The sequence below is a fragment of the Hippocampus bargibanti genome, linkage group LG07 (genome assembly GCF_051943395.1).
Source record: "Hippocampus bargibanti isolate YZ-2025 linkage group LG07, ASM5194339v1, whole genome shotgun sequence".
Taxonomy (NCBI): Eukaryota; Metazoa; Chordata; class Actinopteri; order Syngnathiformes; family Syngnathidae; genus Hippocampus; species Hippocampus bargibanti.
In genome coordinates, this window is record NC_142740.1 from 9,641,772 (window position 1) to 9,666,246 (window position 24,475).

Consider the following 24,475-nt stretch of genomic DNA (forward strand, 5'->3'; position numbering starts at 1 on the left):
GTCCTCCCATATCAATTCGAGCCGTCAATGACAGCAATGTAGCACCCAGAAAATGCAGAAGATTGCGCCCGAGCTCTGTTGGAAATGGGCTGATTTGTCAGCTGGGAATTTGTGTCAGCAAATATCAAATAGTTGTCTTGGTGCAACACACAACGATTCACCATGGCGTTATTTATGTGTTTTCCTTCTAATTTCACCATCAACACGGATCAATACGAAGTTTTCAGACCAAACAAAGTACCCAAAATGCATTGGATGTCGCTTTCTCGGTCAGGGGCGGTCCAAACGTGACGTCACATGGGGATCGTCATGAACTCGAAAACAAGAGTTCATGAATATTCAGCGCAAGTCTTAAAACGTAAACTATAGCTATATGCTGTGGAATCTTTGTAAATACGCTCAGTCGAAGTCATTTGAAGTGATTTTATAAATTATGGACATAACTTGTTCAGAGTATTTCCGGCCCAAACACTCCCTCCAAATGCTCCTGGCCCGGCCCCTCTGTCAAATTTTACAACCCAATGCGGCCCGCGAGTCAAAAAGTTTGCCCATCCCTGCACTTGCCACATGCTCAAATGGTGACCAACTTGGACCGTCAATATTTTTTTACCCTTTCTAATGAATTAAGGCTGAATCGTTATGGAAAAAAATATAAATATTAGTTGGAAATATAGTTCTTCCCAATATGTTAACAGAGTCAACTCAAGGCAATACTATTTAATCGTGTCCCACACTGTAAAAACGTTATGTGACACTTAATTTACTGTATCTTGTATCTTTTCACTGGGGGTCTTTCATAAATTGAAGCAGAAGTTCAATGGGTTCAATTTAAAATACAGTAAAGTCTCGTTATATCGATATTCAAGGGAGTCCGAAAAAATATCGATATAACCGGGACTATCGATATATCCGACCCTGTTTGCATGTAATTTTCTCAGTGCGTGCATAGAAATAGTATCGATATAACCGGGACTATCGATATATCCGATATCGATATAACGAGACTTTACTGTACTACATTGACTTTTTTTCTTTCTTCAAAGTCGTGTTTATTCTACAACAGATTGGGAAATATGATTTTTTTTTTTTAATTGTAAGGAAATACTTTCTGAGAACCACTCCTATTAAATTATTAATCTCTGGTGAAAATATTTATACTGGTTAAACAAATAGTGATATCACGGTTTACAAACTCCTTGGCTTACTCACTTTTCGGTTGACAAACGTTACATTTATGAAAATTTTACCTTGGCATACGAACTATTTTTCGGGATATACACGGAGCTGCCACAAAAAGTAATGTGTCGTTCGCGAACGAGCCCGTTCTCCTAACAAGAAAATGGTGGCCGACTGTTTTGTCCTCTATTCCCCGCCCCCAGTCTTTGGTTAAAGCCACGTGATTGGTCAAGAACGCAGCAGTGAGGGGGTGGGGGATACAGACAGAGAGTGAGGCCGTTCTCCCAAAAACAAAATGGCGTCTTCGGTTAAAGCCACGTGATTGGTCAAGAACGCAGCAGTGAGGGGCGGGATTAAACATTAAAGAGACAGGCAGATGACAGAGAGAGAGAAAACACATACACATGAAAGGGAGACGACAGAGCTTGAAACAAAAAAACAAAAGTGGAAAAAAAAGTGAAATGGTGAGAAAATGGATAGAAAACAGTGAAATTTGGACTCGGTTCAACTTTGATGGATCAAAAGCATAGTGTAGACTGCAATTGATGGACCACTCCTGTACGACTGAGAGCTTACGCAGACAGTTGTAGACTGCAAGGTTAAAATATCCAATCAATCAGGCTCGACAAATAACCCACACAAGCCATCTGTACACTTGATGCAAAAAGCTATCAACCCAGCTAAACAGAACACAATTGATGAGGAACTAGATAAAATTATCGCAGAGAAAGCACCTACAAGGGATCCTCAAGATGGTGAAAGAAGAAGGCTACGTTCCTCATCAAGTGATTAATGCTTATGAAACCGGCCACTCCATTCCATCAAGCCATCAACGACCATCACAAAGGTAAATAAAACGACTTTATTACACAGTACAGTTTGTTTCTTTAATTATAATACCATAGCACATTTATTATACATAAAATAAGGTATATTTTGTGTAGTTTTAAGGCTGAGAAAATTAGAAAATAGGAAATTATGTTTCATGGGAACCTGGGAACAGATTATTCTCATTTTAATGGTTTCTTATGGGAAATTAATTTTTGGGATACACACTTCTCGCCTTACACACTCTGTCTGGGAACCAATTAAGTTCGTAAGCCAAGGTGTCATGATCTGGTTGGCGACCAACGGGGGGCGCTGTCGGCCCCGCCTGCACCTGCACAGGTGCTGGTCGTCCCGATCAGATTGGCGACGACCGGGGGTAGCGACGTCAGCCCTGCCTGCAGCCTCGCAGGTGCTGGTCGTTTAATCACTGACACTTAAAAGGACACCCGGCACGAGCATCCGGTGTCGGTTCATTGTTTGCTGCTTTTTTGCTGCATGCATTGTGTATGTGTTTGTTTAACCTTGGCGGACTTTTACTTTTGGTCTTCTTTTGCTACTTTGTATTTTTTCCATTCAGATGATTTTGATGTTTTACATTTTGTTCCTGCTGACCTTTATTTTAATACAATTTGTCAAACAACCTCCTGCTCACTGCTGCCTGCTTTTTGGGATCCGCACCCGCCATCACCACCTCGCAAACCGTGACACAAGGTATCACTGTATTAACCCATAGAAACTTCCTAGAATATAAAATTTCTCAAAGACAATTAAATGTTAATTTTTCACAATAACTTTGTTACGCTGTCACATTGACTTAAAAATGGTGACAGCAAATTTGTTTGGTTGGCATCAGCATAAAAATGTACTTTTGAACAGACACGAGCACTTGCTTTTGAAAGAGATCTCTAATGAGACCAGGACCTGGGTGCCAAAGCATTCACTGCTTTCTGTAGTCTACGGCAGCAGTGCAGAAGAGTGATGTCATACGGCCACATGAAGTAACTTTGGTAATAATCGCATGACAAAACTAATCAAAATTTTTTGGGGAATATTTTTGAACATTTGTATGAATCAGTTGTTGCAACCCGGGTGAGATGCGAATGAAAGTGCACATTGCTTGAGTTTATTTAATTACTCATGATAAGGATGCCCTTTTGGAAGTTCAAGATCATGGTGACCATCTATAACTTTGAAAGTTGCCTATTTTCACAATTATTCAATATCTTTCCAATTGGACAATGTTGATAATTTATGTGGCTCTAACCTACTGTGATCGTTGTTATCTCATACATCATCCCTGTCCTGAAGTTACACTGGATACGGCACCAGCAATTACTGAACACTTTATTTAAACGTCCTAGCTTCTATGCAGCCCATGACTAATCAGAGGCATCAACAGCACTGTGTGCTCAACAACACTGTCATTGCTCCGCCAAGTTTCGAGAATGAGCAACCATCAGCTCAGCAAACAAGGGTTCTAAACTTGCATCAAACCCCCCAAATCCTATATTTTGACCAGTGGTGGGCCGTCAGGGCCAGCAAGGCCTTCTCTGCTGGCCTAACATAATCAGACATCATTGTCATAATTATAATAAAAGTCAATTTCATTAAAAAAGTTTTTTTTCTAAATATTTATATAATTATTCTACATACTGTTTTCTTGATGTTATATTATATCCATTTGGTCAGTGTTGTAGTTTTAGGTCAGAGTTTTTAATCCAATCAGAATTAAGCTAGTTTGTGTCGCCAGGCTGTATGAAATCCATAGAAATAGATAGGTTTAGAAGTGCCCAAAGGAGGCAATAGCATTGCGCCCGCGGTCACCAGGTCGTGACGTCATCAGTGACGTCACGAGTTGTAGCCTCTGACACAGTACCATATGAATAATTTTTGCTCGTTTTTCGTCGATTTTCTTCCGGTATTCGACGAAATTCTAATACTTTGTGGCTAAATATGTTTTAGAAGACAACTACTTCACTCTCACGTCGTCTTTCGGCGCGATGTGAAGTCGGACAAGTCCAAAAACCTCAACTTTCAAGATCAGATATGCTTTGGATTATAATTTTTTCATAATCCAAAACATACAATTGCAATTAAATACACCACTATTGATGTATATTTATTCAGAGTCTAAAAATGTTATGAATAATAGAAATGACAGCTCTTTAAGATTGAAAATTCAAATACATAGTATAATTATCTTTTGAGTGTGATTGTAACCAATCTTCAAACGTGAAAAAAATAACATTCATAAAGAATGATCATACTTAATTGGTGATCGGAATTGGACTAAATCAGAAATTGTAGAGGATTACGTAACACTGTATATAGTGTATATATGTGTGAAATCTACAACGGATCAAAAAGATCAAGAAGTAATTATTAGTATGTTGTATGAGCAGAGTCGGCTAACCTGGGGCGCGTTTCACTAAACTTTGCTATTTAGCAATATTGCTAAGCATTAACAATATTGCTAAATGATGTTTAGTGAGACACGTTTTTAGCGTTAACAATGAACTTAGCAATATATTAGCAATATTGCTAAGTTAGCAATGTTTAGTGAAACGCACACCCCTGCAGTTCAAATTTAGTGTTGAATTAGTTACATGCTTGAGGAGGCAGAGCCAATTAAATTTCATACTAATGAAGAACAGCTAGAACGTACTTATACACGGTCGAAGATCGAAAACAGGACGAAAATTAGTCGCTAAAACATCGCAAAACGAATTATTATTTTTTTTCTTTTTATAGAAATTTCATTTTCACTCACTTGAAGAACGAAATTCCTTTGTTTTTCAGCTTGTAGTTGAAGCATCCGTAAGCGAAACATTGCGGCCCCCAACTGTTGTTCCTTTTTACAGCATCCATACGTTAAATAGACCTAAATACGCTCAAAACTATCTTATTTCTATGCCAAACCAAGCCACGTTACTATGGACGCTACAACTCGTGCCGTCACTTCCGGGTTTGCCATCAACCTCGTCTCTCCCTATCTATTTCTATGATGAAATCTGACCGACGCCTTCAAAATCAACAGTGAGGGTGTCTGTGCGCTGTACATGAACGGGCACATGTAGTTGATATACAGTTGCGATAGCCAATCAGATCACGAGTTGGCACAGTAAGGCCAGCTAGAGGGCCTCGCGTTGAACATGACGTACGCGTCCTGTGATTGGATACTCACTTTACCTCAGGCCTCAGCGGAGGCAGCGCTATGCAAATCAACCAAGCTGACAACAGATCAGACCCAGAAACTTTAGCAGAAAAACCAAGTATATCTACTCGCTTTTTTAACCCACAATGGCTGAAGGAGAGGACAACTCAGATTTGGTAGCAGATATACTCGCAAGGCCATTCTCAAGACGGACCTTTCAGGAGAAGCTAAACCTTGTGAGAGGAGGCCGGTCGACCCCCAAGCTAGCTAACCTGTCCCAGGTGGGGAAAGGGTTTGTCCGCCATTTCCATTCGAGCAACTATGAGCGGTATCTTTGAGCTATGAGCGGACATCATAAAACTTTGTGGACAAATGATTTTAAATTTCCTTTTATTTTTAAGTGTTTGCAGTATCACGGAAAGTGACATGTTCTAATTGCTGATGCAAATTTATTGATGTGTAATTGCTCCGGAAAATAGCCTGTGTTGTAGACGATTAAGGTGATGCTACGCCCAGTACTGCGTGCGTGTGCTTTTGTAAGTGATATCTCCAGCCGTTATGTCATAAATTATGGTATTACGAGGGATATTTGTTCAAGTCGGGCTAAGCAGGACTTCACTGAAGGCCTTGGTGTGAAATGCACGGACCGCCACTGATTTCGACCATTTTGTGGTATCTTAGTGTGGCTGTGAAAATCAACAACGATTTCAGGAGAGAATCTTTTACACTATGTACTTTAACTCCACTCCAAACTGAGGAGTGAACAATTGTGGTTGTTGGCCACAGTAAAAAAATGCATGTGACACGTCAAAGTTTGTCAGGTTTCAGTGATTTTTCTTGTCACATTTTGAACATGTTAAAAATTTCTTTGCAACAAGAAAGTACAGATAATCATTTGCAACCTTGAGCAAAGACTAACACATGTTGATTGGAATGCAGCATTTTCTGCTTTTGAAAAAATGTTCGCTACTGAATGGGAAAGGTGTATTTGAGTTATCGTCAAATTATAAAATGGGTTGCCCTACGATGAATGGTAAAAAAGCTACATTGTGCTTCTAGAATGACGGTCGATCTATCAATACCAAGTGGACAAAGTGTTAATACATTGGGCACCCACATACTCACGGTTCACTGTCTGTGTTTTAGTTTACTCAGCAATTTCTTTAAACCTTTTTCTTCACTCCATATCTTTTTACGTCTTTTTTTTGGTATGTTTAGGGGGTCTTTGAAAGGGAGTTCCCCATTTTACACAGAATCTTGAACGAACATTCTTCGAAAACATTTTTGGGTATACTAGTACATTTTTTTTATTCCCAGCGCATTTCAATGGGTGTCAATTCGAACGGATTGTTTGCTATACACGGGCAGGTCCAGTCCCAAAACCCTGCAAATAACGGGGGTTCGCGGTAGTCATAGTAAAAACTTTTTAAGAGAAGAGTAAATCAAGATTTGCATGTACAAACCCTGTATTTCTCCCCATGAGTGGAGTGGGCAATGAGGTGTGTAACTTTGGTACTGAAGTCTTTCCGAATGATGCCTCCCATGTGATGAACCAGATTCACCAAGTTTTTCTACAATAACAAACAAACCACATATCAGTAAATGCAGACAACACCCACAATCCCAATTTTAAACTGTTCAATGCAATACATTTGAATTGTCAGACATATGTTTTTTGTTGTTTAAAAACCTTTCGCTGCGTTTACATAAATGCGACTCACACAGAAAATGTATTAACCAGTCAGGCGATTGCAAATGTCCATTGCTTCGTATTTGACAAAACGGCAAGCAACAAACACTTCTGAGAGAAGATTAACTAAAGAGGGCAAACTATTAGGACGCAGTTAAAAGTTAAACGACCAATTTTGCATTTTTATTTTATTCTTTGTACTTTACATGATGCACAACCTCATTTATTGAGCAATAATCTAGAACACGTGTCTGAATTTTGGGGGCCTTGGAACGGATTCAGGTGTTTACATGGAAACACGTCAATTTTGAAACTGGAGGTATCATTGTACATTACAATTTAAAATTGATGAAGGGTATCAAGGAATTAACTTACCATCTCTACTTTATTCCTAAATCCAGTGAAACACAACGATAGGTTCAGCATTGTGGTGGAGTACAGAGGCCGACACGAAAATGGTAGTGGCTGTATAAAAAATAATAAGATACATTAAAATGAATATGATTGAATAAAGATTCCTAGTTCAGCTAACATGTTCCCAATACACCATATTTGTACCTCAAGATACAGTATTTGTAAAGATTCGATTTGGTTCAATTTAATGCACTCAAATCTTCTGAATCAAAACTGATTTTACTCCAAGTGAGGCTATTTCATAATTATGGAGGTTTGTGACTTGATTATATTTTGCATCACTTTTAATCTCTGATTCAATTATTTCGTTTATTCGAAGTTTTTCCCCATTTGTCGGTAATGCTTAAAGGAAAACCGATGCCACAAGTTGTGTCCATAATTTGTAAAATCTCTTCAAATGACTTCTACTGAGCGTATTTTACAGATTCCACGGCATATAGCTATATTTCACGTTTTAAGACTCACGCTGAATATTCAGGAAGTGTTGTTTTCGAGTTGATGATGATGCCTGACGTCACTTCACGTCTGGAATGCCCCTGACCAAGAACAATGCATTTTGGGTACTTTGTTTAGTCTGAAAACTTCGTGTTGATCCATGTTGATGGCGAAATCAGAAGAAAAACACAAATAACGGGATGGTGAATCGTTGTGAGTTGCACCAAGACTACTATTTGATACTAGTTGACACAAATTCCCAGCAGACAAATCAGCCCATTTCCAATGGAGCTTGGGCGCCATCTTGTGCATTTTCTGGGACGCTACATTGTAGTCCTGACGGCTCGAATTGATATGGGAGGACTTCTTTAATCAATTGCAAACATTTATGCTTTCCTCTTCAGAACTATTTGAATCATATTCATAACTGGATGAGTAACAAGAAAGCATCTTCTCCAAATCTGAAGCCATTGTTTTGATTGTAGAGCAAGGCAAGACGTCCTGGCGTGACGTCACGATCAAGGGAGCGGGACCTTCTGAAACTCGGCATCTCCGGGGTCATTTTGAAGTAGTTTTTGGACACTAACTCATTTTGATTGGTGTTTTGCATTTGACTAAAAATATCAGCCTGTGTGGTTTGGGTATTTTAGATGCTATAAAACTTTTTTTCTGATGTCAGTTAGGAAACAAAAAATGGTGTCTGTTGTCCTTTAATTAGCGTGTTCATCCAATGTAATGTATTGTATAAGAATAGGTAAGGCAAAAAAACTGATGTACACATAATTTAAATGCAATCATCATGATCATCTTACCTCGTTCTTTAAAACACAGCGCAACACAACAGGAGGCCCTATAATCCTGTTATCATGCTGATAGAGATCATGGTAATATGGAGATTTAAAGTCAGTCAGGACAAAAACCGTCTCAAAGTCTGTGTTCTCTTCATCACCGAAGTCTTGGATGTTGTCGGTTATTCTGAAAGGAGTATTGATTTCCTGTGGATGAAAAAAGAAACCGGCAGATAATGGAAGAAAAAAAAACTATTAAATTAAACCACATCCAAGACAAAATATGAAGTATTATTGACATATGTGCATATGCTTTTTAATGTGAGAAGATAATCACAGAGTGGTGCACAGCCTCACCTTGACTGCATTTATTCAATAATTAATCTCAATGAGTGAATCCTTTTTTTCTTGCTGATACGCATTGAGTCAAAACAAACCACAATTCAAAGAAAGTTTAAATGTGTAACACAGAAATAAAATTAGAGAGCAATGCTTTTGTAATTATGTTCATGATAAACAAACTTTCTGGTCATATATGGATGAGAAATCCCTGTTTGAAGACAATCATAAAAAAATCTGAGCAGATTTTAAAATGATATCCAATAAAAAGTAAATAAATTAGTAAAAATGTGAAAGAAAAATCAAAATATGTCTTAGTGGGAAATTATCCAACAGACTTTTTTGTAGGTCTTGGTGGTTACATTCATCCATCTATTTTCTCATCTGCTTATCCTCTTGAGGGTCGTGGGCATGCTGAAACCTATGCCTGCCGCATTCAGGCACGAAGCGGAGAGACCATTAATTGGTTGCCAGCCAATTGCAGGGTACATAAAGACTTAGTCGCAATTAAGGACCAATTTGAAGTGTTCCAATAACCTGCCGTGCATGTTTTTTAAAATGTGGGACGAAACCGGAGGACGCGGAGAAAACCAACATAACCACAGGGAGAACATGCAAACTCCACACAGGAAACCAGGTGGTATCGAACCCTTCACAGTGAGGCGGATGGGATAACAAATCGATTGATCACCAGGTTCCATACAGTGTACTCCAAAATTAAAAATATATGAGCATATTAGGTCAATTTTGGAGGTAAAAATCTATGAATATTATTGTAGAAAATGTAAAGTAAAATTAGAGGGGGGGGGCGAAAATCCTTCTCAGGGGAAATGGAACGAGCTGAATGCTATGAATTTCAAATGAGAACATTGTTCACGTGCCAATTTGAAAAATATATTGGGATTCAATGGTGAATTAGGAGTGAGATGTGAAATTTGATGAAAGCCATGAATTCTTGTACGTCTGTGTAAGCTCTCAGTCGTACAGGAGTGGTCCATCGATGAGAAGGTTTCTTCAGCCGTCATCTGTACTTTTTTGAAGGTGTCGGACGTTTCGCCTCCTATCCAGGGGACTTCGTCAGACACCTTCAAAAAAGTACAGATGACGGCTAAAGAAACCTTCTCATCGATGAATTCTTGTAATTAAAAAAATAATAATTTACAACAGATTACTTACAGACAGTGGCCACTGTCTGTGTGTACATGTGTACATGTAAGGACTCCCAGCATGAAAAACTGATGAATAAAATATAACAATAATTTATAGCTATAAGCTATATAATTTTCATTATATAGCCAATGAAGTACAATATCATGTAGAATTGTGTAGGTGTAGAATAAATGAAAGACTTACATGTCATTATGTCAATATGAACATTATTTTAACAATTTTGGTGTGGGCAAATTTAGTAACCGGTCTCATCAGTGTGAATGAGTTCTCATGCAACACCTTTGATGAAAAAAAAAAAAAAAGAAAGAAAAAAAATCAGAACGTACCATATTGACAATGGACTTGATCATTATTTTCTCTTCTGGACATGATTCAGCTCCTCTTATCCTTACCACAGGTACCTCCATTATTCTTACAGCCTGTTAAACAAATAAAACAAAAGAGAACGGAGACAAATGGATATCAAAGATCAGGAAATGAAAACATAATTTGCAGAATGTTTATGGCCCATAATGTATTAATTTGATGATTTGGAAAAGGCGGAAGGTTTTCAAAATGATGCCTCGTTAGATGTGATGACGCTGAAGGATTATTTCTGATTATAATTTGTTTAGTAAAGCCTCTGCCATGGTATTTTGCTTTCCTCAACAATATGTCAATAAAATAATGTCATGATGTATGTCTTCCGCCATATTTAGTCTAGCCTGTATAACATTCTTATACACAGAGTGAAAGAAGTGCATTCTTGGAGCCATCTGTGAACTTTGATACACTGCTTACTGGAGACTTTGTGGAGACCGATAAAAGCTAAGAATTCTTTTGGGAGAATGCCGCCTCGATGTTGCGCCATAGTCTTGATAACGCCCTTTTGATTAAATAAATAAGTTGTGTGTCCATGTTGTGGACACACTCGTGATCATACAGCCTTTGTCTGTATATCATGCATGTCCGGAATATTCTGCAAATATAGCCTTTGAACCGAAAACTGTAGCTCCAACTGAGTTTTCAAAGCAACTTCATATATGGGTAATCACGAGTATTTTTACTCAGATTTAAATGAGTTATTATTATTTATTGATTAAAAAAATCTCACAATGTATCCATCTACCAAAAGTCAAATATTCAAAACTACCATTATCTATCAAATGATGCATCATTGGGCACTTCGATATTTGTTAACACAAAATAACCTTAAAGGACAACCGACACCTCCGGACAAGTTGCGTCCATAATTTGTTAAATCACTTCAAATGACTTCTACTGAGCGCATTTTACAAAGATTCCACGGCATACAGCTATACTTTATGTTTTAAGACTCTCACTGAATATTCAGGAAGTATTGTTTTCGAGTTGATGACCATCCTGACGTTACGTCACATTCGGAACGCAACTGACCGACAAGGCGACACCAAATGCATTTTGGGCACTTTCTTTCATCTGAAAACACCGTGTTGATCGCGAAATTAGAAGGAAAACTACATAAATAACACAATGGTGAATCGTGTGTAACACCCAGACTACCAATTGCGGTAAAAGTCATAAAGAAGGTGTTAAGCTGACACAAATTCCCAGCTGACAAATCAGCCCATTTCCAACAGAGTGTGTGCGCCATCTTGTGCATTTTCTGGGACGCTACTTTGGAGTCCAGATGGCTCAAATTGATATGGAAGGACTTCTTTAATCAATTGCAAACATTTATGCTTTCCTCTTCAGAACTATTTGAATCGTATTCATAACTGGATGAGTAACAAGGCGTCGGAAGATACTTATGCCAAGCTAGTACGTGGAACTTGTTTGCCAGTACATTATTTGCTTCGCCCGAGGAATGATTTTAGCCACGAACGCGTTTGTTGTTTGCACCGCGTCGTAGGTTGTTTTGCACCCCCGTGTGCCACTTTATTTTCTTGGTTAGTGTGGTTGGGTGGATTGCCGCCACTCACCCACTAACATTGTCAGTTGTCATTTTGAGTTTGTTTCACGAGTTTTTACCGGGTCCGCGTATTTTCGGACCCGCGCTTTATGTTAATAAATCCTTTGCCGGTACCCACGCCTCTGTCCTGCTCTACGATCCACCGCCTATACCACACGTTCCTGCTCGCCAGCTGCCACTGTCGCCGCCGGAACGTGACAGAATCTTCCGACCAACATGGATCCTGCGGACAGTAACCGAATCTTCTCCGTCCTCGCTCAGCAGGCGGAGCAGCTCGGCCAAGTGGTGCCCGCCATCGCGGAGATCCGCCGCGACATCACCCGGTTAGCCCAACGGGTAGATAGACTTGAGGCCAGCGGCGCCTTCGTCGCGGGGGCCGTCCCTCCCCAAACTTTGAGCCGCGAACCCAACATCCCACATCCCGCCCGTTACGGAGGGGAGCCCGGGCGCTGCGCGCAATTCCTGCTGCAGTGCTCCATAGTTTTCGACCAGCAACCCTCCGTATACACCACGGACGCGGCCAAAGTGGCTTACGTCACCAGCCTGCTTGCCGGACCCGCAGCCGCTTGGGCGTTGGCCGTCTGGGAATCTCGGCCGGAGCTCCGAGCCTCCTTCCCGGACTTCGCCGCCGAGTTACGGCAGGTTTTCCATCTCCCGGTGAGTGGGCAGGCAGCGGAGTCCCAGCTGTGGATCTGCCAGCAGGGTAGCCGATCGGCGGCGGAGTATTCCGTCGCCTTCCGCGTCCTGGCTGCCGCCAGCGGGTACGACGACCGTGCGCTGCGAGGGATGTTTCGGCGCGGGCTCAGCGCGGCGTTGAAAGACGAGCTGGCTACCCGCGACGAGTGCTCCAGCCTTCGCGAGCTGATCTCCCTCACGCTGCAGCTGGACAACCGGATGCGAGACAGGGCCCGGGAGCGGGCTGCCCAGGCTAATCTCGAGCCGCCAGCAGGGACCCGAGGATCTTCGGCGGAAGCACACGACCGAACAGTGCTCCAGCCGGCACTACTTTCCTCTCTCTGAATTCACACGTCCATCGTCTCCGAGGAGCTTTTTGCAGATAATTTTACTATTATGGGACCGGAGAATAAACACCACAGGCTCGTGTTCAGCCTCAGTTCAAATGTGGTGCGTTACTTTGAATAAATTGAAGAAACTACCAGCCGTACATGTTTACTCCGCTCTGTTTATTTGTCATCCATGACTTGGGGTGCGTTCAGGTTCGAGAATAGCGCACAACTTCTGATGACTCTAGGCTGTTTGGAAAGCATTGTCTAACTCAGGGTTGCTCACACTTTTTCAGCATACGAGCTACTTATACAAACAACCAAGTCAAAATGATCTACCCACTACAAAAATGCAAAACAATTATTTTCAAATGTATTAAGGATTCTTTGTATGTACAATGTATGTTGATATACCTTGCATAACTGAATAAGCCAATATTGCATAACACACATAACTACATATACATAACATAATAAATAACTATGAAAAATTTTTGTAATTACCTGAGTTTACTTTTGATGACTTGCACTCAATTGAATCTGCCAGGGATGCATAGTCCGGACAGTAGCTGCTGACAGCCAGCCTCAAGCACATTTCCAAATGTTATCAGTCATGGTGGAACGGTATTTGGACTTAATGATCTTCATGTAGGGAGAGGCTGACTCACATAAATAAGTGGAGCCGAATAATGCAGTCAAGGAGGTAGCACATTTCCTCATGTTGAGCATTTTAGCGCATAACGCTTGTTGGTGGATTATGCAATGGTAATTCAAGAAGTCTGTGAACGCATCATTGTGCCTGCACTTTGCCATACGCATTTTGAAAATGACATCGCGAAGAAAACGCCCACCTCCCATTCCGTATGAAAGTAATATGTTTTTGCCTTCTTACTTGGTCCAGCTTTTGCACTCATTTTGATCACCAAATGTTTTAGCAATGACTTAAAATCTGTCTGTGTTTTCATCTGACTGGTTGCCCTGTATGTCAATCAAGTGACGGGACGTTTGATAGGCTGACAAATGTTTGTTTTTTTTTACTGTCACGCTGCGATCGACCAGTACTACCTCCGAGATCGACCAGTAGATCGAGATCGACCAGTAGATCGCGATCGACATAATGAGCACCCCTGGTCTAACTGAATGAGCAGGGACAAACACTTGCCAACGTTTCTGTGTTGCTACACTTGAACACACCCCTTGTCAAGATGCGATGGAAGTGATTGGCTAAAGGGTAGAGTCATGTGTCATGGTAAGCCAATCAGAGCTAGTGTTTTCACACACACTGGAACAGTGTGTCAATAGTCACGCTAAATTGTCACGTGCGAGTTGACAGCTGGGGCGGGGCCGCCGCTCGCGACACTTCAGTTTCATTTCATTTCAACGAGTCACTGTCACCTCACCAGTGACATGTTTACGACGAAAGTTCATCGCTGTGTCTTGTGCTGGCAAATCCAAAAACAGTTTGCTTTGCTCGAGGTGATTGTTAGACGGGATCGCGTAAGTTTGTTGCTTTCCGGTTTCCGATCGCCAGTGTGCCATTTTATTCGCCCCGCCCGCCCTCTTTTGTCGCGTTTATTGCGCGTCCGTGGAATCATCGGACTTGCGCCTTTTGTTGTAATAAAATCTCTGCCAGCACCTACGGGACTCGAAGTGAATGCAGATGACATTGACATTCAAGTGAATGTTGCTGACCATAATGACGTCATCAACACAGAGAATTTGATTTGCCTTCAAGAGGACAAGCAGAAGCAGGCCATTTAGCAGTTGATGTGCAGGCTTTTATTGAACAGTTCCATCCTGAAAATGCTATGAGAATCATCATGATGAATGATAATGTGATACCTCAGTTTCGTAAGACCTTACAAGTCAGAAAGCAACAGGTGTCAATTAGGAGCCATCAATGACCATCACAAATGTGTATAAAGTGACTTTATTATACAGTGCAGTGTATTTCTTTCATTACAAAACAATAGCACATTTATTATACATAAGATAAGGGAGGTTGTGTGTAGTTTAAGGCTTATTTAGTTGAAAAGTATATTTTATGGAAACCCGGGAATATACACACTTTTACACACTTTTCGCCTTACACACTCCGTCTGGGAACCAATTAAGTTCGTAAGTTGAGGTCTCACTGTTCATCAAACAACACAGGTTATGCAGGAATAGTGATTACGGTTGAACGACTGTCCATGTCTTGTTATTTGTTGTATTTTGTGTTAACTGTTTCTCAAACAATTTGTCTCAGCTGCAGCTGTTGTGAAAGCACAATATAAATAAAAATGTATTGTGTGAGTGTAAATGCAACTAAGAACTTTTTAGATAAAAAAAAATGTGTGTGTGCACGTAGTTATGTACATTACTTACACAGGCAACCACGCACACACAAACACTCACGTTATTTTGTAAGTAAGTAAGTAAGTAAAGACTCCATCTACCTGCAGTGCTTTGATTAGTTGAGCATTTTTGCTTGCCTCTCCCACGAGAATAATCCTGGGCTCCACTTTTGGGGGAACATCTGTGTGTGATAGAGAGAATCAGAGAGACAGAGAAAGATAGACATTGAAGAGGGGAGGGGGATTTAGGTTTTCTTTTTAATTCAGCAACAAAGCTGAAGAAAAAACAGAATAGGTTCAATACCATGTCATGAAAGTCTTGCTTTTGCTGTTCTGATTTATGCATCTTTTAGAAAGAGTTTTGTCGATTTCAACATCACTTGCGATGTCAACACCCTCGCATGAGTAGTTTCTGCACGTGCCAATATTAGATTCTGATGTTATTTAATTCTTGAGCAAAATTATTGAGGAATAACAGGATTAAAAATGTAATGTAAAATTCCAAAATCTAATAAGAAAAATATTTAGGCAAATGAAAACCCTAACTTCCTCCTTTTTTCAGAAACTAATGGACAAGAAGAGTTATCACAACACATACTCATAAATTCTACCCTAAACCTTTCAAGCAATTTTATTTTCTACAATTTTACCTGATGATTTGTACATTTAACCAGATGAGGGATGGGTATAGTTAAAAATGTATTAATACTACTACTCTCAATGTTCATAGTAAGGTGCAATCACTATTTTTAATTAGTAGGTTTTTGCTTCGAAAAAAAAAACTTGCACTGCCGTTTTTTGAGCGATAAAAGGAGTTTGACTTGCAACAAAATTCATGTAAAATAATCACTAATTTTTTGGGGGATCGAATTACTATTTTACTCCTAAATATTACATTTAAAAACATTAATCAAAATATCATAAAATAATAAAATATAATAAATTATACAAGTATATTATATAACTTCAAGACTTGATTTTAAGAGTGGAAGCCTTTCCAGCAGCTCCTGTATTTTGTTTTTCTACTTCTTTCTGTCGTTTCACAACTTTGCTGCTGTGAAATGTAAATTTCTCCACTGCAAGACAAAATAAATATATATATATATATATATATATATATATATATATATATATATATATATATATATATATATATATATCTTTGCCCGCGCAAAAAACATCATCCAGTGTGGGTCCTTGGGCAAGACCCTTCACGCTAATGCCTACCTCATACAATGATGAGAGACAATAAATGGAATGACATGCCGGCTCAGACGTCGCCCGGCCAAACAAGGTCTGCGTCAGGTGCTGGGGAACCAGAGCACCCTGATGAAAAATGGGCTACTGGAACAAAGCTGAGATGGACGAGATGCGATAACATGGCTCTGTTGGAATGCTACTACTCAAACAACCCTAGTCAGAGGGGTTACATGCGGAGAATGGGGTCTGAATGGTTACTTCGATACCCACAGTCACGGTTGACCACGAAACAACTAGTAGCTCAGTGTTCCAATACCCACAAACGGCAATTGCTATCACTACTTGAGATTGACGAGGTACAACACAAATTCCGAAGTGAAGGGTCCCAAGCTGCCACATTAGAGGAAGAGATTAGACCAGAGATTGGGAGGCAGGCCCCAATGAGTGATGAAATTGGGAAGCCAGCCCCAATGAATGAAATGCTGAGCGAAGCAGCAACTGACCTGAGAGATAAGATCATGGCAAGAATGAAAACTGGGCAACCAAGAACCCGATTACCAGCCGCCGCTCTTTCCCACACAGGAAGGGGAGGTGGAGGTCCCGTCGATACAACACCATCTTCGGCGGGCCCATCGGGTATGGAGGGAGACCAGGGCAGCCCTATCACGCACGGCAGTCCGGAACCAAAGGGTCGCGGATCGCCGTCGCCGTTCCGCGCCAGCCTACCAGGTGGGCCAGAAGGTCTGGTTGTCCACAAGGGACCTACGGCTGGCCGGGACAACCCCCAAATTGGGTCCGCGTTTCGCGGGCCCCTTCACTGTGGAGGCCATCATTAACCCGGTCGCGGTCCGACTTCGGCTGCCCGCCTCCATGAAGATCCACCCGGTTTTCCATGTATCTCTCATCAAACCGGTGGAGTAAAGCATCTTCTCTGAATCTGAACTCTCTGAAGCCATTGTTTTGATTCTGGAGCAAGGCAGTGTGTGACCAATAGTGACGTCACGGACAAGGGGGCGCGAGTTTCTGAATCTGCCCGGTTCCGAGGTCAATTTGTGAGCAAAGGATGAGGAAAGAGGAGCGTTTTCTTGGAGCACCTACTGCATGTGTATTTGAAATTGAGAATGTGTAATTGGAATTGAAGTAGATTTAAATGGGAAAATGAGAAGAAACAATTGTCCTTGTTCCATCAGTGATGCTTGTTTCCTTTCAATTTAGCTTTAGCGGGTGTGTTGGACACACACGGTTTGAACATGATGTCGCTGATTCACAGATGAAAGAACACTCATAGTCTCCTCTTTCATCAAACTACAGTGAGACCTCAATTTACAAACACATTATCTTACGAACTTTTCGTCTTAAGAGCGTCAAATTTATGAAAATTAAACCTTATAATAAGCACTATTTTCATAATACACACCCACCACGGCTGAAACACCAAAGCACACGACCTTCGGATCTGGCGGAGTGATCTTCGGCGGAAGCACACGACCGAACAGTGCTCCAGCCGGCACTACTTTCCTCTCTCTGAATTCACACGTCCATCGTCTCCGAGGAGCTTTTTGCAGATAATTTTACTATTATGGGACCGGAGAATAAACACCACAGGCTCGTGTTCAGCCTCAGTTCAAATGTGGTGCGTTACTTTGAATAAATTGAAGAAACTACCAGCCGTACATGTTTACTCCGCTCTGTTTATTTGTCATCCATGACTTGGGGTGCGTTCAGGTTCGAGAATAGCGCACAACTTCTGATGACTCTAGGCTGTTTGGAAAGCATTGTCTAACTCAGGGTTGCTCACACTTTTTCAGCATACGAGCTACTTATACAAACAACCAAGTCAAAATGATCTACCCACTACAAAAATGCAAAACAATTATTTTCAAATGTATTAAGGATTCTTTGTATGTACAATGTATGTTGATATACCTTGCATAACTGAATAAGCCAATATTGCATAACACACATAACTACATATACATAACATAATAAATAACTATGAAAAATTTTTGTAATTACCTGAGTTTACTTTTGATGACTTGCACTCAATTGAATCTGCCAGGGATGCATAGTCCGGACAGTAGCTGCTGACAGCCAGCCTCAAGCACATTTCCAAATGTTATCAGTCATGGTGGAACGGTATTTGGACTTAATGATCTTCATGTAGGGAGAGGCTGACTCACATAAATAAGTGGAGCCGAATAATGCAGTCAAGGAGGTAGCACATTTCCTCATGTTGAGCATTTTAGCGCATAACGCTTGTTGGTGGATTATGCAATGGTAATTCAAGAAGTCTGTGAACGCATCATTGTGCCTGCACTTTGCCATACGCATTTTGAAAATGACATCGCGAAGAAAACGCCCACCTCCCATTCCGTATGAAAGTAATATGTTTTTGCCTTCTTACTTGGTCCAGCTTTTGCACTCATTTTGATCACCAAATGTTTTAGCAATGACTTAAAATCTGTCTGTGTTTTCATCTGACTGGTTGCCCTGTATGTCAATCAAGTGACGGGACGTTTGATAGGCTGACAAATGTTTGTTTTTTTTTACTGTCACGCTGCGATCGACCAGTACTACCTCCGAGATCGACCAGTAGATCGAGATCGACCAGTAGATCGCGATCGACATAATGAGCACCCCTGGTCTAACTGAATGAGCAGGGACAAACACTTGCCAACGTTTCTGTGTTGCTACACTTGAACACACCCCTTGTCAAGATGCGATGGAAGTGATTGGCTAAAGGGTAGAGTCATGTGTCATGGTAAGCCAATCAGAGCTAGTGTTTTCACACACACTGGAACAGTGTGTCAATAGTCACGCTAAATTGTCACGTGCGAGTTGACAGCTGGGGCGGGGCCGCCGCTCGCGACACTTCAGTTTCATTTCATTTCAACGAGTCACTGTCACCTCACCAGTGACATGTTTACGACGAAAGTTCATCGCTGTGTCTTGTGCTGGCAAATCCAAAAACAGTTTGCTTTGCTCGAGGTGATTGTTAGACGGGATCGCGTAAGTTTGTTGCTTTCCGGTTTCCGATCGCCAGTGTGCCATTTTATTCGCCCCGCCCGCCCTCTTTTGTCGCGTTTATTGCGCGTCCGTGGAATCATCGGACTTGCGCCTTTTGTTGTAATAAAATCTCTGCCAGCACCTACGGGACTCGAAGTGAATGCAGATGACATTGACATTCAAGTGAATGTTGCTGACCATAATGACGTCATCAACACAGAGAATTTGATTTGCCTTCAAGAGGACAAGCAGAAGCAGGCCATTTAGCAGTTGATGTGCAGGCTTTTATTGAACAGTTCCATCCTGAAAATGCTATGAGAATCATCATGATGAATGATAATGTGATACCTCAGTTTCGTAAGACCTTACAAGTCAGAAAGCAACAGGTGTCAATTAGGAGCCATCAATGACCATCACAAATGTGTATAAAGTGACTTTATTATACAGTGCAGTGTATTTCTTTCATTACAAAACAATAGCACATTTATTATACATAAGATAAGGGAGGTTGTGTGTAGTTTAAGGCTTATTTAGTTGAAAAGTATATTTTATGGAAACCCGGGAATATACACACTTTTACACACTTTTCGCCTTACACACTCCGTCTGGGAACCAATTAAGTTCGTAAGTTGAGGTCTCACTGTTCATCAAACAACACAGGTTATGCAGGAATAGTGATTACGGTTGAACGACTGTCCATGTCTTGTTATTTGTTGTATTTTGTGTTAACTGTTTCTCAAACAATTTGTCTCAGCTGCAGCTGTTGTGAAAGCACAATATAAATAAAAATGTATTGTGTGAGTGTAAATGCAACTAAGAACTTTTTAGATAAAAAAAAATGTGTGTGTGCACGTAGTTATGTACATTACTTACACAGGCAACCACGCACACACAAACACTCACGTTATTTTGTAAGTAAGTAAGTAAGTAAAGACTCCATCTACCTGCAGTGCTTTGATTAGTTGAGCATTTTTGCTTGCCTCTCCCACGAGAATAATCCTGGGCTCCACTTTTGGGGGAACATCTGTGTGTGATAGAGAGAATCAGAGAGACAGAGAAAGATAGACATTGAAGAGGGGAGGGGGATTTAGGTTTTCTTTTTAATTCAGCAACAAAGCTGAAGAAAAAACAGAATAGGTTCAATACCATGTCATGAAAGTCTTGCTTTTGCTGTTCTGATTTATGCATCTTTTAGAAAGAGTTTTGTCGATTTCAACATCACTTGCGATGTCAACACCCTCGCATGAGTAGTTTCTGCACGTGCCAATATTAGATTCTGATGTTATTTAATTCTTGAGCAAAATTATTGAGGAATAACAGGATTAAAAATGTAATGTAAAATTCCAAAATCTAATAAGAAAAATATTTAGGCAAATGAAAACCCTAACTTCCTCCTTTTTTCAGAAACTAATGGACAAGAAGAGTTATCACAACACATACTCATAAATTCTACCCTAAACCTTTCAAGCAATTTTATTTTCTACAATTTTACCTGATGATTTGTACATTTAACCAGATGAGGGATGGGTATAGTTAAAAATGTATTAATACTACTACTCTCAATGTTCATAGTAAGGTGCAATCACTATTTTTAATTAGTAGGTTTTTGCTTCGAAAAAAAAAACTTGCACTGCCGTTTTTTGAGCGATAAAAGGAGTTTGACTTGCAACAAAATTCATGTAAAATAATCACTAATTTTTTGGGGGATCGAATTACTATTTTACTCCTAAATATTACATTTAAAAACATTAATCAAAATATCATAAAATAATAAAATATAATAAATTATACAAGTATATTATATAACTTCAAGACTTGATTTTAAGAGTGGAAGCCTTTCCAGCAGCTCCTGTATTTTGTTTTTCTACTTCTTTCTGTCGTTTCACAACTTTGCTGCTGTGAAATGTAAATTTCTCCACTGCAAGACAAATAATATATATATATATATATATATATATATATATATATATATATATATATATATATATATATATATATATATATATATATATATATATCTTTGCCCGCGCAAAAAACATCATCCAGTGTGGGTCCTTGGGCAAGACCCTTCACGCTAATGCCTACCTCATACAATGATGAGAGACAATAAATGGAATGACATGCCGGCTCAGACGTCGCCCGGCCAAACAAGGTCTGCGTCAGGTGCTGGGGAACCAGAGCACCCTGATGAAAAATGGGCTACTGGAACAAAGCTGAGATGGACGAGATGCGATAACATGGCTCTGTTGGAATGCTACTACTCAAACAACCCTAGTCAGAGGGGTTACATGCGGAGAATGGGGTCTGAATGGTTACTTCGATACCCACAGTCACGGTTGACCACGAAACAACTAGTAGCTCAGTGTTCCAATACCCACAAACGGCAATTGCTATCACTACTTGAGATTGACGAGGTACAACACAAATTCCGAAGTGAAGGGTCCCAAGCTGCCACATTAGAGGAAGAGATTAGACCAGAGATTGGGAGGCAGGCCCCAATGAGTGATGAAATTGGGAAGCCAGCCCCAATGAATGAAATGCTGAGCGAAGCAGCAACTGACCTGAGAGATAAGATCATGGCAAGAATGAAAACTGGGCAACCAAGAACCCGATTACAACGGCTATGTGAAGTACCATCTGAAAGTCTCATGGAAACTGTGAATGCAGCACTGAGAGCGATCCCGACCGGAAAGATCACGGAAACCAATGAGCTCATATACGCTTCAGCATCAGTGATCCTAGAGATGCTTGGCTACAAGAGCAAATGTGAGACCCACGAGATTCGTTACCCACCTTGGAAAAGACGGTTGGAGGCTAAGATCAAGGCGGCTCGGAAATATGTGAGTCAATTGACGGAGACCCAGGGAGGTGTGAAGAAAAGGCCAATACCCAAGAGGTACATGCAGATAACCATACCTGAAGCACTCGAAACTGCCAAACAAAGGCTCCAGGCCTTGTCCAGTCGCCTAAAGAGGTACATGAAAGAGAATGAGGCCAGAAAAAAGAACAGGCTGTTTGCAACACAACCTGCGAAAGTGTATGCTCAGTGGCAGGGTTCTAACAGCAGAGCAGACCCTCCAAAGCTGGAAAATGAAAGATACTGGAAAGGCACATGGGAGAAGAAGGTCGCACATAACAGCAGTGCACAATGGCTGGGGACTTTGAAAGAGCAGCACACCAACCTCCCTGAACAGAACCCAGTTACCATCACAGCAGCAGACATACAAGAAAGAGTCTCAGGTATGAAAAACTGGACGGCACCAGGCCCGGATATGGTCCACACCTACTGGCTAAAGAAACTCACAGCACTACACGAGCGCCTAGCAGCACAAATGAACCAGTTGCTGATGGATGGGACTCACCCAGGATGGCTAACCGAAAGGCGAACAATCCTGATCATGAAGGATCCCTCAAAGGGTGCAGTATCTTCCAACTATCGGCCAATAACCTGTCTCTCCACAACATGGAAGCTCATGTCAGGCATCATTGCGGCTAAGATAAGTGGACACATGGATCAATACATGAGCAAAGCACAGAAAGGCATTGAGGTGCTGGAAGAGGGACAATCGTGGGAGGGAAAGCCCCTACACGGGATGTACCACCGAACCATAACTGAATTGGCTGATGTCAAGAAGTCTTATCAGTGGCTAGAGAGGGCTGGCCTAAAGAACAGCACAGAGGCACTCATTCTGGCTGCTCAAAAGCAGGCCCTGAGCACCAGAGCCATAGAGGCAGGGATATACCACACCAGGCAAGACCCAAGTCGTAGGTTGTGCAAAGAGGCACCTGAGACAATCCAACACATAACTGCCGGGTGTAAGATGCTGGCAGGGAAAGCCTACATGGAGCGCCATAACCAGGTGGCTGGCATAGTCTACCAAAACATCTGTGCGGCGTATGGACTGTAAAACCCAAGGTCAAAATGGGAAACACCTCCAGAGGTAGTAGAGAATGACCGAGCAAAGATCCTCTGGGACTTCCAGATACAGACTGACAAGATGGTAATGGCCAACCAATCAGATATCGTGGTCATAGATAAAGGGCAAAGGAAAGCCGTTGTCGTGGATGTAGCGGTCCAGAGTGATGGAAACATCAGAAAGAAGGAACATGAGAAACTCGAGAAATACCAAGGGCTCAGAGAGGAGCAAGAGAGAGCCTGGAAGGTAAAGGTGACAGTCGTGCCTGTGGTGGTCGGAGCACTCGGGGCAGTGACCCCCAAACTCGACGAGTGGTTGCAACAGATCCCGGGAACAACATCGAATATCTCGGTCCAGAAAAGCGCAGTGCTGGGAACAGCACGGATACTGCGCAGAACCCTCAAGCTTCCTGGCCTCTGGTAGAGGACCCGAGCTAAAATGGGGGACAGACACCACCCATGGGGGGGGATGAGACGAGATTTATATATATATATATATATATATATATATATATATATATATATATATATATATATATATATATATATATATATATGTGTATTGTGATGTCACGAGAGGCTGTGTCCTGGAGGGCAAGCACATTCCCCTAAGATGGCTTCACCCAGAGGGAGTTTTGGCCCCATCTGGTGGAAGGCAGCAATTAAAACCCCACACCTGTGGCTGATCACGGCTTGATTGGCAAGCAAGGCTTTTAAGGCAGAAAGCCTCTGAGTGTGCAGGGCGGGGAAGACAAGCTCTGTTGCTGTGCTCTGTGGAGAAACTGATTGCTGTGTGGAACTCATTGCCAGTTGGGACCATATGGCAGAACACTGGATTTGGACCCTTGCTAAAGGTGGCTAGGCTACCTGAGAAGGACATCAAGAGGGGTGAGGCCTAGAACCACATGGAAAAGAACTCCGTCTTCAGTTTTACCTCAGTAGAGACTTTATTATGATTTAAGTATTGGAAGAGACACTATTCTTGCCTTTGTTGCTTGTCAATTCCCCCTGAAACCCCTTTATTAAAACCTTTGTTTGTATTCAAACCTGTCGCCCATTGCGCTTCTTGTCCTGTCCCGCTGAGAGCTG

At 41.2% G+C, this 24,475-nt stretch overlaps 1 protein-coding gene across 3 annotated transcripts in view; it reads right to left on the minus strand.

Annotated features, from left to right (window-relative positions):
- ect2 (epithelial cell transforming 2) overlaps positions 1–24,475 on the minus strand; it is a 97,837-nt gene that overhangs the window by 63,803 nt on the left and 9,559 nt on the right. For 2 of the 3 annotated variants that reach the window (XM_089000095.1, XM_089000093.1), the window contains exons 3-7: positions 15,367–15,446; positions 10,321–10,413; positions 8,510–8,692; positions 7,224–7,313; positions 6,622–6,729 (exon numbers count right to left, since the gene is read on the minus strand). In XM_089000095.1, coding sequence (XP_088856221.1) covers positions 6,622–6,729; positions 7,224–7,313; positions 8,510–8,692; positions 10,321–10,413; positions 15,367–15,446 — 554 coding nt within the window. Of the gene's footprint in view, positions 1–6,621; positions 6,730–7,223; positions 7,314–8,509; positions 8,693–10,320; positions 10,414–15,366; positions 15,447–20,414; positions 20,495–24,475 lie in introns of all 3 variants that reach the window. The other variant, XM_089000094.1, reaches the window with a different exon arrangement.